Source organism: Passer domesticus, chromosome 1 (genome assembly GCF_036417665.1).
Source record: "Passer domesticus isolate bPasDom1 chromosome 1, bPasDom1.hap1, whole genome shotgun sequence".
Taxonomy (NCBI): Eukaryota; Metazoa; Chordata; class Aves; order Passeriformes; family Passeridae; genus Passer; species Passer domesticus.
Genome location: NC_087474.1, coordinates 100,512,197 through 100,529,746, shown reverse-complemented (window position 1 = coordinate 100,529,746; position 17,550 = coordinate 100,512,197). Strand labels below are relative to the sequence as shown.

The window sequence follows — 17,550 nt, the reverse complement described above, 5'->3', positions numbered from 1 at the left end:
TGTTCCTTTCTAAAAATTATTCTGGATCCAGACAGGGGCCAGTCTTGGTCTGCAAAACTCTTACTCAACTTCAAGTTACCATATAAGGATTCTCACTACAAAGCACACTTCAAAAATCACCAGAAATGGCATGGTCACATGCCAGCATGAAGTAGGAGCCATTTAGAAGTTGAAATCTAACATACTTGTCAACAGAAAAATAAAATCAATTCTAATATTTCATGTAACTAAGATATATATTATTACATTATTTCCAATGCATCAGGAGCATCAGCTTACTCAATTCATGTATTCTTCAGGTGAAGACTCACCTCAGACAGCATTTTTTAAACAGAACACTGGCTCATTCTTAAATAAATAACAATTACATCTTTATGAAATCTATAGCTAATTGATGAACTGTTAAGCGAAAAAATTTAAAAAAAATATTCTGAGTAGAATTCTCACTTCCCTAAAACTCTGTGGCATGTTAAGTAAAACAGGTCCTACTATTTGAGGTTGTGAGCTGGACATGTTTAAAAATGGAAGCAATTTTAAAAAGTACTCTTAAAAAGTAATACTTTAGAAGACCCACATCATACAGATGTCCAAAACACAGCTGAAGAACTCATGAAGTTTTAAAATACTTCTGTTATAACTCGCACGTGTCAAGCCTTCTTCTGAAGTGACTGAATGTGCTCTCCTTTGTTGCATGAAGAAAATTTATCAAAAACACAACTAGCAGGCAAGCTGCTGTTGAAGTCCTACCTGAGAAATGCAAGAAAGGAACAGACCTCCTAGCTACAGAGAGGTCCCAAGTTTGATCTTAAGCAATGGAGATAAATGTTCAGACAACACAGCTACAAGCTCGTCTACACGTTCACAGAAAAAGAGGGATGTGTGCATTTCACCCAGCATAAACCCCTACTCAAAACAGGCAATCCATAAAAATGGAACTATGCCTGTGCAGGATAACGCACAGGAAGTTCACTATGCTTTTAGTAAATATTTTTCATTAGGTCTTTTGGTTTTTCTACGTAAGCTTCCCCTCTTTTGATATCCACTGTGCTCCAATCATTTTCTTCTTCCCCCTGTAATGGCTTATTTTTCACTTTGCATTGTCTTCTAAATAACACATACCCTTCCAGGCTTTAATCTCAATGTCAAATTGTTTTCAACAAGTAAAGAGTTAATTTCTTTTTGTATGCACCATCTTTTGCAGTCCCATCTGACATAACTCAGTTCAAAATTTCTAGAGTGTTATCCAAAAACCAATCAAGGACAGAATGTTTTTCTTCCATAGCATCACATAATGATTAAAGTGGGAATGAATGACGTTGAGCTCATTTGAAACAGGATCAGCTAGATCTGGTTGCTCACAACTATGTCCAGAGGGCTTCTGAGTATTTCCAAGGATGGAGACTCCACTGTCACTATGGGCAACCTGTGCCTTGGTCATCTTTACAGTCAAAAGGGCATTCCCCATGTTCATCTCCTGTGATTCAGTTTGTGCCCACTGCTTGTCCTGTCACTGGACACCACTGAAAAGACCTGGCTCCCTCTTCTTTGCACCCCTCCTTTAAGTATTTACATGCACTGATGACATACTTCCCAAGTCTTCCCATCTCCAGTTGACTCAGCCTTTCCTCCCAGGTGAGATGCTCCATTGTCTTCACCATCTTCACAGCCATTGCTGGACTCCCACCTGTATGTCCATGCCAATCTTCTACTAGGGAGCCCTAAACTGGATACGCTGCTCCAGGAGTGGCCATACCAGTGCAGAGTAGAGGGGCAGGATTACCTCCCTCAACCTGCTGTCAACCCTCCCAATGACTCCCAAACACTCCCAGGACTCCACTGGGTTTCTTTGTCACAAGGGCCCATTGCTGGCTCCACCCAGACCCCTGGTCCTTCACTGCCAAGCTGCTTCCACCTGGTTGTCCCCCAGCACGTACAGGTGCCTTGGATTGTTTCTCTCCAGGTGCAGGGCTTTGCACTTCTCCTTGCTGAACCATCCTCCTGTTGCACCAGTATGTCAAGGCTCTATCTCCTTTACAGCTGGTAGATTAATTACAGTCTGACATCTAGTCAGGTTTATAGTACTGCACAAGGATTATCTTGAAGGACTGAGATAAACCATCCACACTAACAGACACAGCTTTGTGAGGTAACTAATTTCACACCGAGCTTCTACTGGATCAGCAGAAAATTATTAAATTATCCACTATTTCGTAGAAGTTTGGTAAAGTTAAAAAAATCCATTTTATTACAAAGAAAGGCTTGAAGTATATGATCTAATCATCTAACAACTGCTTGGAACTACTTTTCTGAGTAGCAACTCCTCTGCTTTAGCTCAGGTGGTGCAACAGGCTCTGATTTTGGATTTTTATTTTCCTTTAACATAAAGCTAAATGTGAAGTGCAGATAAGAATGAGTAGTTATTACCTTTGTCACCAGGGACATGGGAATAGACAGATTCCCAATTAAAATGGATTTGGCAGAAAATATAACTAACTGCCAAAATGTATTTGAGGGACATTTGACATATTTTCATTTTACAACTCTAACAATTGTATCTGTTGCTAAGGGCTTTTCTATAAACTACTTGGATGTGGAATTCATTTCTATCACACTGGTAAAACATAAAAGACTGCTGACACTTTTCTGGTTACTGATAAAGTCCTTCCTTGAAGTTCTATATATCCAAGGTCTCATTTGGAATACAACCAAGTAGCACTTGAAATGAAAGAAGAAAAAGCAAGCTAAAATATTAGACTGGTCCTGCAAGTCATAACTGGAAATGTTTTCTCGGAAAAGAATTCAAATCAAACACCTTGGAAAATACTCAACAGCAGCTTCCATCTAAAGTATCTTGGCATTTCACATCATCACAGAACTGAAATGATCATTTGACAGTACTTGAGACAGTCTATATTAATGATTAAATGTTAATGATTAAATAAGGACTGGTATATTAAAATATCATGCACCTCTACAGCCTACTAGTTACTTTTTCAATATACAGCTAATCTTCCATTTTTAAGAGTATTTTAAGAAGCAAAACCAGAAAACAGGTACAAATATATTCATACTTTGGATATCAACAGTATGAATCTCACAGCATTCCAAAAATAGTCTCCAATGCTACATGCAAGGATATTACAATGAAATTCTACCTTGATAACAAAATAGATTTTGATGTAACAACTGAGAATGTTAAGGTGCAGCATTAAAATGTTAAAACTCAAAGCTTTGTCAGTGCATAATTTTGCTTTCCAGAAACTACTCATCTTACCCTTGTTTTGCTGTATTTGCATTAGTCTCCAAGTCACCCCAAGCAATCTGTTCACTTGCTTGCTATTCAACTTGCTGCCATCCTGAAGAGTGTCTGTCACAAATTTCCTTATCATGTCCAGCCACCCAGAGTCTGTCTGAAGTGTTGAAGCACTTGCTAATGAAACCATTATGTCACACAAGGTCAAATTCAGTAAAAGATGGTCAATGTTGTTTGATGATTTCATACAGTTCCTGTTGCTAAGAGGAGGAGGGGGGGAGAACAGAAAGATTTTTTAAAAATTATTTTTTAAATAAAAATGGACACCAGAGGTAATATCCCTTGTACATACACCAGTGCTCTACATAGACTGCAAAGGTGAAGAATGATTTCAGAACAACTTTAGCATTAATTTAGTCCCACATCTGGGCACTGAGAATGGAGACAAATTACTACTGGCCTGCAGCAAAACAGAATTGGTGCATCTGTTCTGACAGCCCAATAGTGAAGAAATGTGTGTTTGGCTTCTGCTCCAGTACTGCTTTGCCCTACAGGACAGCTACAGTGTGCCCACCTCCCCTCCTAGCTGTCCTCACCCAGCCCCATAATACAACTTGAGAAGACTATATGGAGGTGAAAAGAATGTTTGAACTATGTTTAATGTAATTCAACAGTCAGCTGAAGAAAACATGCAAAAATATGAAACCAGTCAGCCTAAAACAATCACCATTGAGCAATATGCAAATTCCAGATCAAGAGTTAAATAAAATACTTTCATTTCCCTATGGCAGCACTTAATTTTCTACTGGACAACTATACAATGCTTTTACAAAGAACAAATAAAACTTCTCAATTTGAAGAATATATATATATATATAGAATATATATATATATATATATATAGAATATATATATATATTCTATAACTGCACGGATCTTCAAGAAATACACAATAAAAAGTTTTATTTTCCACCATTAAAAACTTAATATTTGATAAAGCATGTGAGTCTGTGAGTCACATTGTTCCACTTCTCTTATGAAATTAAAAGCTGGTACACGACATTGATTTTACTCTTACCTTTTGCATGGATCTTTCTTTTTGTGTTTTACTGTATCTTGTAAAGAATAAGGAAAATGACGCATGAAGTGATGCTTGAAATCAACAAGGTAATTCATTCGAAGCCATAGTTCCTGTTAAGGAAAGCAGATGATAGACAGAAAACATGGTAGCAAATTAAATACATCCAGACAATTACGTCCCAAAATTCATTATTGTAATCAATGAAACTAGGAACTTTAGCTTCTGATTCCAAGTTGTTTATACATCTTTACTTTCAAGTGCTGTGCATGAAGGTCCACAAAACAAGGGAGTATAACAAGATGCTGTAAGTTAAGGTTGAGCAACATGTTGCTAACTGAACCACTTTATTTTTTAGCACATATTTATGTGGATATATACAATATTAATCTGAGTTACAGATCTGAATAAAAGTACTTTTATAACAATTTATCAGGGTTCTTAAAATTAGAGTGGAGTCTGTCCTGAGTTTTCCATTAAAACATATTTCAATACTTCTTTCACCTTTCCCTGTCATTAATGTACTTGTGGCTCAAAGCCCACTGACAAAACATTTTCCAGTAGAGAGGCCACTCTTACAAAAGAATGAGTCAGTATTTTAAAATAATTTTGCTTTGCAGGTTAGCAGACAGTCACCATTCCACAAAGTGTCCAGCAGAACTCACCACTAAAAAAGCCTGCATTGCTATCAAATTGATCAGGCAGAATAATCTTTTCAATATTCGACTATTAGGAGCAGAGAATGGCCATTAAACTATTTCAAAGATCAATAGCTTTCCACCAAGCATATTCAGAGTGGTTTTCCACTGTGACTGTAATAACCACTTTGGCCTATAAGCCCAAGGGCTATTAAATAAGCAAAGCTTTCATTTTCAAACTGAGCCTTCTGAATGCATTTTGTATATAACGGTAACTATAAAGACAAAACAAACCATTAATCTAAAATGAAATTTTCTCCATAAAAAAAGTTGTATGAACCTCAGATTTTTTTTTCTTCCCATGAAGAACTTAAGGTCATAATCCAACTGTGTACCCAAACCAGTTCACGTGACCAAAATACAAGCACCCTATGGCTAAGGGCAGCAGTTCTCCAGGATCCTTCAGAAAAAGGCTAGGGACAGGAGGCTGCCACAGGAATTTACCAGGTCAAGTGCCTGCTTTTTGCCCACTTCCAAGAGGGCCTCTAGAAAAAATGAAGAAAAAAGAGGAACAGTGTGCTTTGCTCAGACACACTGAATCCATCCCTCAAAGCTGGGTACGGTTGGTAACTTTGGTCTAACGTAATGATTCCACAAATGTTTTCCAGTAATTACCCTATGTGTAGCTTTTAATTTAGCAAAGGGACCTACAGTCATATACACAGGTTAAACCAAGAGCTGCCAAGACATTTCTTCCAATAGCCAAATTTTCCAATATGCAAATTTTTTGGAAAAGCAGCAAAAGTTACCAAAAAAAAGCAATTCAGTTATCTAAGTAAAATACAGAGAAAATAACTGAGGGAAAAAAAAAAAAACCAACAACAAAAAAAAAACCCCACAACCAGCTTCAGAGGGCACTTCCTAAAATCCTTTTTAATCCAATGTCTACAATCTTACCAATCATGACACAGCAACACAGATTGCACCAAGCAATTACAGGATCTCAGACCACCATTATCTTCTACCTTTCCAAACATGTAGGGTTTGTTAATTTCCACCCATCCCCATGAAATTTTTCAACACACAAAAACAAAGAACAAACAACTCCATTCTACACTTTGTTCCAATTTATATTCTAGAGATTATCTGGGAGACAAAATGCTCCTCTTCTCCATTACTATTTCCAGTTTCAAAACATTTGTGCTGCAGTCAAGGAGGATTCCTGGAGACTATTTACTGAACTCATGGCTCAGTTCAACAGATTCTTTTCTCCAGTAAGAGGCAACAAAATCCAGACACAAAATCTACTCAACATCTAGGATTTTTCTCTCCTAACAAAGTATCTTCAGTACTTCAAATCACCAAACCACTAGTTTCTTACCAAAACAAAATGAACCATCATCATTACGCCATGGATCATTTCTCCCTTACCATTTTGTATGTTTCATCGTGTCGCTTTGTGAGTTTCCACAATAAATGTATTATGCTAAGAACTTGCTGCATAAGCTGCTGAGATTCTGATTCCAAAAGGTTTCCAAGAATGGGAGCTGATTGTGCAGGAGATGCTTCAATCCAGCACTCAATCAGTAATGGAATTATTATCTCAATAAAACCTTTTAAGTTTTCAGCCGAGGACAGGCCTTTTTCTGCACTGTCCATTACACTTGTCAGAGACCTAAACAACAAAAGCAAAAAAAGCATAAAAAGATAAAGATCACACCTTTCAAAAAGATTACAGCAATACCACTTCCCTGTTTTCTGAATAATGGGAAAGGTTAATTTTTTAACACATTAAATATTTGCTGGCTTTCTTGCTAGATATTTCAGTATGGGAAAAAAAAGAGTTCAAACCATCTACAACAAACCTGCTCCCAAGTCTCCCTGCAAGTTTGTGTGCTTCTTTAACAGCTTCTTAGATTTCAGTATTTCTTTCCCCATTGTTACATGTAAAGTCTATGAAATGGAGAAATACAATATGCATTATCCTATCACCTTCAACCAATGGGAAGGAATTAATTATATTCAGCACAACAAACTAATAAAAAACCCCTTTTAAGCTCATTAAAGCAAAATAACGAAGCTGACTACAAGGTGTTGTCAAATGCATGAGGTTTATTACAGTTAATAACCATCTCCAACTATAATAAACGCAATGTTTTTCATATTAAACGTGGAAAAAAACGTTCCTGTAAAAATATACCTTTGGTTCACACCTGATGTTTAGCTATTATGCTCTGAAAAGCAAGTAAACAGAAAATTATCTGATAAATGAAATTTAAAAAAATTAAAACTAAGACATAGTTTAAATTAAAATAACATCTGCCAGAAATCAAAAAAACCAACTCCTTCTCCCCCCACTCAAAAAACATTTTGTTTTTGAAAGGATAATCAGCAGATATGACCCAACCCTGCTACTGGATAAATTCAAGCAATTTGTATCCAATTTAAAAAGAAGACTCATTAAAATAACTAAAACCCTGAATAATTCCTGTTAATTCTAAGGAGTGCAGATTCCTTAAAAAAAGGGCAACAACAGTTTCAATCAATCATTTGTAAAAGGGTTTTCCATTGCAATTTTGTTTCCTAATTCATAGCAGGGAATTCCCATCGTAATTCTAATTTCCTAACATACGTAAGATTAGCACACTGAACCTCCTGCTAAACTCCCTTCTATTTCAGTGATGATCTCCAAGTCATTTGTCTTTACATATACACTAAAAATGGGAACTGAAAAACTTTCAACAGACCTGCAGAAGTTTTGCTGACAAGTATTTTAAATTTCATATTGAAGATGTAAAGCAGTTTTTCCTAGTCATTTCTAAATTATCCAATTAGTTATATCCTCCTAGCTACACTGCCATCATCTATAATACAAATAATAATTTTATTCTGTCATTTCTCTCTAGTTTATATCAGTGTATCAAGAAAATTACTAAACCAAAACCCAAGTATTAATGACATGTAAAAGGAAAAGGGAGAAGGAATAAAAACAAAGTGTGAGACAAATACAAGCTATTTTTCCATGAAAGCAAGATGGGGGAGAGAATTTAGATCTCCACAAAATAAAAGGGATAAGTGGAAACATAACTGATCATAAGAAAAATAAAGAAAAATATTTTGCTTTTCTTTTACTTACTACAATTATCAAACATGTTAAAATTTTATAAAGCTTAGCTTTAACTGCAGCAACTAATATATCCAATGAATATAATTTGGTTCATTTGTTCATGTTTTTGCCTTATTTCCTTTCTGTAGTGCAGGCACTGCAGTAGACACTGGCTTTTTTCAGACTAGAAAGAGTTTAAGGTGAATGGTTCTGTCTTAGACCTTTTAATGCTCAGTCATCTCAAATACAGCAGACAAATCCCATCTTTCAGTTACAATCACAACGAATTCTAAAGCCTGCTGATAAAGACTATAATCTCATTGAAAAAGTGAGGTTGTCCTGTAAATGCTATGCTGTGACAGGATTTTGCTCTCAGATGAGAGTCCGAAATTTCAGTAATTGGCTGGAATAGTTCTGAAGTAGTAGTCTTTAGTAATTTCCTTTCTAAAAAATACCTGATATTACAGCAGAACTCTGGAATTCCAGCAATTCATTTAAGGAACACAAAAATCTCCCAGTTAAAAAGAGAACAGTGCATGAAACCTGAGGAGCTGGTAATCCACACTAGATTTCTACAGAAGTATAACACACACACAGCTATTTCAGTACTTTTCTGAAACAAGGAATGGAAAAGGGAAGAATTAATGCCAAAAGGGATATTCCTCCCCACTGCTGAAAGCATTGGGGTACGAATACCTACCACAGCTTTCAAGTACCCCTGCAGAAGAAGCCCCTATCTCTCAAGGTAAGACTCCTCCACATATTCAAGGTTAACAATAGAAGTGTAAAGTAAAATTTATGTGCCAGTAGCAGATGATGACAAAGTATTACAGCAATCTGTCCAGCATTTCTTTGATTAGTGCAGTATCCTTAATAATAATATCCTTAATAAATCAACCTGGGCAGATTTGATGTCAATTGCACTGTCACATATCTGTTATCACTACCCTTGAGTGGAAGGGTGACTTTTAGAAACACTGCAAAGCATGTTACCTTTGTATCAGAATGAAATACTATTGAAGGGACCTGCAAGATGTACCCCCTAAGGTGTCATTTTTCTTTAAAATACCAGTATTTTTATACAGCAGGACCAAACAAACAAAAATTGTGTAAATATCTGCCATTTGACAGTAAGACAACAGAAATTCAAGCAAAGGGAAGTCAAGGAAGTGTAAAAGAAAGAGGAAAAAAAGTAAATAACTTGCTGTTCTTTAAAACAGAAAATGTCTTTGGAAGTTAAGTTTTTATGGCTTGCAGTGTAAGCCAGGTTACTTGTCCTCCTTTTCTGTGTGCACTGCCAAATGCAGCAAACACACAGCACACCGAGTGAACTGCATTCTCCATTTCTCTTTGATGCACGTGTACATATTTATTGGCTATGCTTCATCTTCCATCTCAGCTCCTCAAGTCATTTTTGTTCTTCTCTGCAGCTTCATATTGAACTCTCTCAGCAGAATCTGAAGCTCAACTGTTTCTCTTCCAGTTAAAAAAACGCAAAAATCACACGCCTTGGTACCACCACATTTAAGTTGTGAAGGCTTTCTGGTTTTCCACACCTGAAATGAGTTTGATGCAAAAAGCAGCACAGTCAGCACATAAGGCAGAGAATACATTCTAACAATTTTCTAACACACTGCAATTTTAATTTACAAACAATAGGAAGATCTACCACATAACAGAAGATAACGAAGTCTTAAGATTTGCAGCATTGAATCATCCAGCATTCCAAGCTCAGAATCTACTCTTTTTATTAAACAGTAATACTGCAAACTGATTCAGAAAATCTCATTCCATAATCACTATGGTTATCATTGATATGTCAGCGCTGTTCAATGAACTTGCAAGATTAAATAGATACAGGAACTCAAAAAATTTAGTATACTGTTTGGAAAAACTAAGTTGAAACTTACTTGCAGTATTCATGACAAGACCACCAATCCACACACACTGCAAATAATTACTTATGGTTTGGTCAACTCATTATCCTTAGCTAGTCATAGACCTGACTATTTGACTTTAAACACACACACAGAGGAGTATTGCACCTCTTATTACAGCTAATGTCTGTCCGTGCAGTAGTGGCCATAGTAGAGGCCTGGGGATGCCTGTAGAAGGCAAGAATTGGGATTGGAAGTGACAGAATTAAACACCTTTAGATTATTAGAAATTATTTCAGTGGCCAACACAAAAACCACCACAACTCTTCTCTACTGGAACTTCACACATAGTCACTAAAACAAGCTGTACCCCTGTGAAAAACAAATACACCAAAAATATGAACAAATGCAATAAAATGAGAACATTTTAGTACCTTCAGCAGACGATCCTTCCCTTTCTATTCTTCTGTTCTGCTGCCATCAGCTTGCTTTGCCAATCTCGTCTTGGATTCTAGCCATGTTTCCTTCTATTCTTCTGGCTCCTCCTCATGCTTGCAAACATCTTTTTGTATGTATTTATAACCAGAAGCACATCACGATGTTCCACCAAAATCTAGCTCCTCAGAAAAGTGGAATCCAATTCAGGTGACACCAGATGTAAAGTTTATTTTCCTAGACCTTGGATACAACGCATCTTCAGCTATTACACGGCCTGGTACATCATACACTGCATATCACCCAGGGCAACACAAGCATCCTGTGATACACAGTAGTTCACAACTGTGTGCTTCTGACTGCAAAGAGGAACTCAGTAGCACTGCTCTGTGCTCAGCACTGACCCCTTCCCCTGCCTCCAGGGGGCATCACCAGCCTAGCTGCCAGCTACAATTTTACCTGCAGCAGATACTGCTGGTCATGACTGAACACTTATGCTGACAAGCACTTTTAGGAGAATAAGCTGACCTTCTTGCTTAGCTTAATGTGCTTCCTATACCTACCATATGTAATATGCTACCTCCAAAGAGGAAGGCTAGGAGAGCAGGAATGGATGTCTCTCCCTGACAGAGATGGAAAACACCTGCCAATTCGGGTCAGCCTGTGGTATTCAGAGAGAACACCTCTTCTTCTGCCCTTCAATCCTTCAAAGATATAAGACAGACACAGTAATGGAGTCGGCAGTGGGTTTAACACCCCTTTTTGCCACTGACTTGCTGGATGAACTTTGTCTAACTGCTTTTTACCTCTTACTTTGTCTTCTCCAGGAGTAAAACAAGGATTGCAGCTTTTCTTCAAACCACTTTGGTATCTACAGGGAACAGAGCTGTGTAACAGCTAAACTGCTTCCATTTTTTAAGCCACCATTCCAGGTCTCCTGCCAGCAAGTATGTAACATCCATAGTAATGCATATGAGGATGCCAATGTTCAAAAAGCACCATAAAGTGAGGTGGGAGGTTCACCTCTAGTGGGTGAATCAGAGAGGAGAAGAGAAATCAAAACAGCTGTTTGTTTCTCCCTTAACTTCAGCTCACATCTGTTTAGAGTACTACTGAAACCCACACAAACCTTTCTGTGACTAAGCACACTACACTTCCTTTCATATTCATCAGCACATCTTAGCTGAGACATCTTTCATCCACAGTGAATATATAAACTGGTGAAGTGATTAAAATATCTAGGATTTGAAACTCAGCAGAACTTCATACCACCAGATACATCTCATCCTGCTGTCCTTTTTAAAAGGAGCTACAGTCAAAGATAACAGACTCCTAAGCTTATGATAGATTCTTGAAGGTAAAAGCACAAAATTTCAGTAAAACTCATCACAAATAAGCTTACATTTCATATAAAGAAATTTGCCTACTGGCCCCTGGGTCTGTTAGACATCCTGCAAGAAGTTGTCAGTTTTCATTCCAAAAATATCCAAACAAAGCTGGTAATCCAAAATTATCATTAATGGCATAAAAAAGAAGACTTTATAATGGAAAGGTTTATGATATACGCATAACACAGTTATCTGCTGAGTATTTCTGTATTTTCAAGCCTCTGCAGTAAGACTACACATTACACTAAGTGTCCTAAAACATGGCTAAGGAACCATCCCATGAAAAAAATTAAATTGCAATCACACAGTTGACATTAATTCCCAAACTAGTTAACATTTTCTCACCTCAGTCTAAATGATGAGTTGATCTTTGGTCGTAAGCCACCATTTTCAAACAGCTGTATTTGTTGCTGATTATTTGCATGGAGCTTCCAACTAACATATATTGGGTTCCTTACAGAATGAGAGTTGTCCTTCTGCTCTTGAAGCCCTTCATCCTCTGTATCACTGGACCCATCTACCACTGCTTGGAGAAACTTCTTGAGCCTGGTGAGTACATTCAACCTCCACTGCTGAGAAGTTACCCTGCGATTTGGGTTAACAGAGAGCATCCACGAAAGTTTGTCCCTGCTTTTCAGTCTTTTTGAGAGTTGCTGGTGAGAAATAAGCTCTACAAAATTCTTCAACAATATAATGCTGCGGTCTGTAAGAAGAGCTGGGTATGCTTCCAATAAAACGTCCAAGACTTTCAATGAATCTTCCTGAATTCCCTCACTGATATGAGTCATGGCACTAGAGAGATGGGCACTTACCAAAGGAAAAAATGGAGCAATCTGTTCCGCTCTTATTTTTGAAGCCAAGAACTGCAGCAGGTGAACAGCTGCTCCTCTGACACTGGAATCTTTGTCTGTAAACACAGCTGCCACCTCACTTATTATACTGGAAAGGTGTGCATCAATTACAAAGGGATACTGAGACAGGAGTTCTTTGAGTCCAAGAAGTGCATTATGCTTAACCCCAGGACTATAGTGATGCATCTGTGAGAGCAGATCCTATAAGGAAACAAACATATACAGTTGTCATCGTTATTATTTCAAGTTCAAACTTCCCCCATGTATTTTCTGCACATTTTCCCTAAACACTTAAAAATACAGAATATTCTTATGATGTACTATTGCTCATAATAGCAAAATGGGTTTAGAACAAATATGGTATTCATTTTATAGAACAACAATTAACAAATAATCAGAATTCAGTGATAAGAACAACAAGATATAATGACTTGACCTTAGGTCTCATTCTTAAATTTATGCACAACCCTAGTGACTCAACAGAGGGATGACCAAAGGAAAGTCCTCTCACTCTTGTTCTCAAAAGCAGAACTACAAAACCTCAGCCTGAATAGCTTTCCTCTGTTTAGGCAGAGAGCTGCAAGAGACAGAAGATGACACAAAGGAAGGAAAACAAATCCACCCCCCAGAGAAATATAAGATTCTTTAAAAACAGGGCTGCATTCAGATAGCCTGCTGCAATTTTTTTAAAATAAATGTTTTTTTCCCAAACTGCAGTAAACATAGTTAATCTAGATAAAAGGCAAGCAATTTTCTGTCATTTCAGAATGCAATATCACAGTATACCTTGATGTTAAGTTTTCTATTTTGTGTAGGAAGCACTCCATCTTCTTTGAGCTGCGCAGGAATCTGTATGGCCTTTGTTTTGAAGGTAGTATCAGTTGCATTCTCTAGTTTAGGCTTTTTTTTCCCAACTTTTAATTTCACTTTCTGGAAATCCTCCTGACGTTTCCTTTTTTTAGTCATTCTGACTCTCTGCAAAAAGAGAATTTAATTTGATTAAATACACAACAAAAGTAGTTTTTCCACCAAAGAGTAGCAACCTTCTAACAACAGCTACTGTTTTCATTCTTTTGTCTATGCATAAACGAGTGTCCACTCCTGAGACAAGATACTAGACTAAACAGACATGCAGACTGATTCCCTGCAGCTGCTCTTCCAGCCTCCAGAAAACATTCTGCTGCTCCTTTGGCCATCTCTGCTCTGAGACTCTTAATTAAAAAGCATCCAGACATCTGCATCTGCCACTGCTTTATCAAGAGTTAAGTTGCTGATTTGGTTTTGTTTTAAAAAGTTCCTGCCAACAAAGCAACTTTTTACATGTGATTCTTGTCAAGCCAAGGAGCTCAGCAAACCGTTTCCTTCCAACTGTACACCGCTTACCAAGTCCATCACTAACAGCACACAGCCTGCACATCCACAATCTTAGGATTAAACAGGTCTTCACCAATAAAAGGACACAAAAAACAGAAGAAAACTTCCACCACACACTGAAAACACCAGTCTGTGCATTTGAACACAACTAGGAGTAGGGGGAAAAAGAGATCAACTGGGCAACTACAGACCAAATAAAATGGAACACTATGACATTTTTAATAAAGCATAAGACATGAGGTATCTGAGCCACTATACCTGTAAGCTGTACAAACATACTGGAATAGAGGCATAATAACCAAAACAAATTAAAACCCCCATAAGTTTCTAAATATTTTTTGGTTTTGTTCTGTTTTCATACTGAATTACACTTACTTCTACCAGGTTAAAAAAAAATTTAACCCACTGAAAAGGCCCCAACAAACACTACATCACAGATTCCTTTATTTCATCCTCTCAAAAGACCCCCAAACAAACCACCATCCACTTTCCCCACAAAAAAACCCTCAATCAAGAAAAACCCAAGCCAAAAGCCCCAACAATACAACAGACTAAACCCATAAATTTCTAAATAACATATCCAAACAATGATTCTCTCCTGGTGGATGTGATCACAGCTGATTTTCCCAAAGGACTTCAAGCTAAAATTTTGCTCTACTAGAGTATTTCAAGTATACATCAACAGGATAATCATTAAATAATGTTTTAAAACAGATTGTAATTTTCTATTATTTTAAAACAATTTAAACAACTGATTACACCAGCATTTGACTACAACTTAATTTCTGCTTTTCACACACTAGGTTAAAAAATTATATGCAAGACCACTTTAACTAAAGTACAAATTTGGTGTAAGCAAGCTATCAACTCAAAAGGCTTTTAAAAAACTTGGGTCCTGGTACCAAAAGAAAAAGATCCTTTAGTGTTCAACTATAATAACCATGGCTTTATAAATGTTTGATTTTTACCATATGCATCTTTTTAGGAAAGAATTACAAGAATTTCACCACTTGATATATGGAAATAGCTAGAAGCTTTTGATGTAGAAGCTATTTCCACTTACAAGGATTGCTTTTACAAGACGAGACGTCTGGCTCCCAATCAGCATAAAAGCTTCACAATACAGGTGTGCACACAACTGAACAGAGTCAATTAAGTTCTTGTAAAAGAGGAGGCTTGTAAAATATCCTTTCTCCTACTAAAAGCAGCACAGTTTACCTCACAATAAATACTCTGGGAAAAAATAACTGGTAATCTAAGCCTATCCATTTCCAATTCTTATGTACCATGCCATACCAAAAGATAAAATCCTTACAAAAGGTAAACACCACAGCAGCTACATAATAGGACATGAGGCAAAACTGTCTACAGCTGATGAAATTATGTAACCATTTCAATGAAAGTTCTTGCTGAAACAACTGCCTTTGACACAAACTGCATTTAGGAGAAGAGACTGTGAGAACTGGGCCTGTTTAGTCTGGAGAAGACCGAGAGGGAATTTCATTGCTGCATTTAAATTTCTCCAAGATGGGTGCCAAGAGGATGGTGCCAGAGTGTTTTCAGCGGTGCCCAGCAACAGGATGAGGAGCAATGGCCGTACACCAAAACACAAGAAATCCCACCTCAACATGAAGAAGAAATTCTTTACTTTAAGGGTATAAGAGCACTGGAACAGGCTGCCTAGGAAGCTCTCTGGAGACAATCCAACCCACCTGCATGCATTCCTATGTCACCTGCTCTAGGTTATACTGCCTTGGCAGCAAGACTGAACTAAATGATCTCCAGAAGTCCCTTCCAACCCTAACTAACCTGCGATTCTGTGTATTTTCACCTGGCCCTCCTCCAACAAGACTGAGCACCTAACAGTGAAGCACTAACACGGTTTCACAACCAAAAGCATTAAAACAACGTCCAATCGACTCCTTAAACATAAAGCAGCAGGCACCGTTTTTCAGACACCACTTCCGATGTCACCGCGGGCTCAGACAAAATACTCGGTTACAGGTAGCACCCGATAATCTCGGAGCTCTTTTCCAACCAAATGATTCTGGTTTCATTCTCTCACAGCTCTCAAGAGGCATCCTCCGGGAACCTCACAACCTTGCTCAGTCAGGAAAATCCTGAGAAACCCGAAGGCAAGGCACACGCCCTGACCGACTCCTCCGATCTGATACGGATCTCCCCCCGGGCGAGCTCTCTCCCGGCACGGGACAGCGATACTTACAGGCGATCGCCTCCGCGCGGCTCCCGCGCCGGCAGCGCATCCCCCGCCGCCCGCACCGCACCGCCCGCGCCCGCCGTACCCGAGCCGGCGCGGCCGCTCCTCCCGCGGCTCTAGGCTGTCACGCTGCCTTCCTCGCCGCGCCGGGACATCCTTCGGCTGGCTCCGCGAGCGCTGCTTCCCTCCGCCCCGCTCCAGCCGCTCTACGAGGCGTTCAAATAAAGGCGCGTCAGTGCCGGCCCGCCGCCGGGCGAGGTGGGGCAGGGGTGGCGGCGCGGCCGATGCCGCCGCTTTCCCCGGGAGCGGCACCCGGCCCGCGCCGCCGCGGCTCCCGCTTTTCCCGCCGCCTCCCTGGCGCAGGAACGCGAGGGGAGGGCGGGTCGCACAAAAGGCGGGCGGCCCTCGGCGCAGGGGCCGGGCGAGAGCGGCGGCCCCCGCCAGCAGGGGCGGACCGAGAGGGACCGCGGCGGGCTCGGGATCCCTATCCCGATCCCGATCCCAATCCCGATCCCGATCCCGATCCTCCTCGCCCGCCTCCCCCCGCGCCGCCCGCGCGGCCGCGCGCTCCCTCACTCACCAACCACGCGCGCGGCAGCGCCAGCCCCGCTTCCGCCCCCGCCGAGCGCCTGCCCGGAAGCGGCCGGCCACGTGAGCGGCGCCGCCAGCGCCCGCCCCGCGCGCCCGCTTCCGCCGCGGCAGCGCCCCCTGCAGGCGGGGAGGCCCCGGGGATCCAGGCGCTGTCCCCCGCCCGGCGGGAGCGCCGCGCCAACACTCCGGCTCCGTCCGGGATAGGGCTTGGGATAGAGCTTTGTGTCTTCCTCGAGAGGGGAGGAGGAGGGGCAGGCGCTGATCTCTTCTCTGTGGGGGCCGGCGGACAGGACCGAGGGAATGGCGTGACGTTGTGCCAGGGGAGGGTTGGGTTGGAGGTAGGGAAAAGGCTGTGCACGCACTGGAGCAGCAGCCCAGCGCTCAAGGAGTGTTCGTACAAGGCTCTCAAGCACATGGTGACTCTTGGGGCATCCTGTGCAGGATATACCCGGCCAGGAGCCGAACTCCCTGATTTCTGTGGGTCCCTTCCACCTCGGTTTACCTGCGGTTCTGTGAGGATGCACTCCCTGCCCCCGAGGTGTGGCTGCTCGGGCACCTCAGCAGACAAGAACACATTGATAATAACCAGCACCCACATAAGCACGAGTCCCGTGAGGTGCAGCGGAGGGAGCTGTGGTTATTTAACCCGGAGAAAGGGAGGCTCAGGGGGAGCCGTATCACTCTCTGCAACCACCGAGAGTGTTAGCCGGGTGTGGGTCGGCATCTTCTCCCAGGCAATCA

General features: G+C 40.3%; 1 protein-coding gene across 2 annotated transcripts in view; it reads right to left on the bottom strand.

Moving 5' to 3' along the window:
* The window catches only part of TEX10 (testis expressed 10), a 52,840-nt gene extending 35,972 nt beyond the window's left edge, over positions 1-16,868 (bottom strand). For both annotated transcript variants that reach the window (XM_064431501.1, XM_064431510.1), the window contains exons 1-7: positions 16,799-16,868; positions 16,225-16,424; positions 13,413-13,601; positions 12,121-12,827; positions 6,401-6,644; positions 4,332-4,444; positions 3,275-3,513 (exon numbers count right to left, since the gene is read on the bottom strand). In XM_064431501.1, the coding sequence (XP_064287571.1) occupies positions 3,275-3,513; positions 4,332-4,444; positions 6,401-6,644; positions 12,121-12,827; positions 13,413-13,592 (1,483 nt within the window). In that variant the 5' untranslated portion in view covers positions 13,593-13,601; positions 16,225-16,424; positions 16,799-16,868. The remainder of the gene's footprint in view (positions 1-3,274; positions 3,514-4,331; positions 4,445-6,400; positions 6,645-12,120; positions 12,828-13,412; positions 13,602-16,224; positions 16,425-16,798) is intronic.
* Positions 16,869-17,550: the final 682 nt, after the last annotated feature.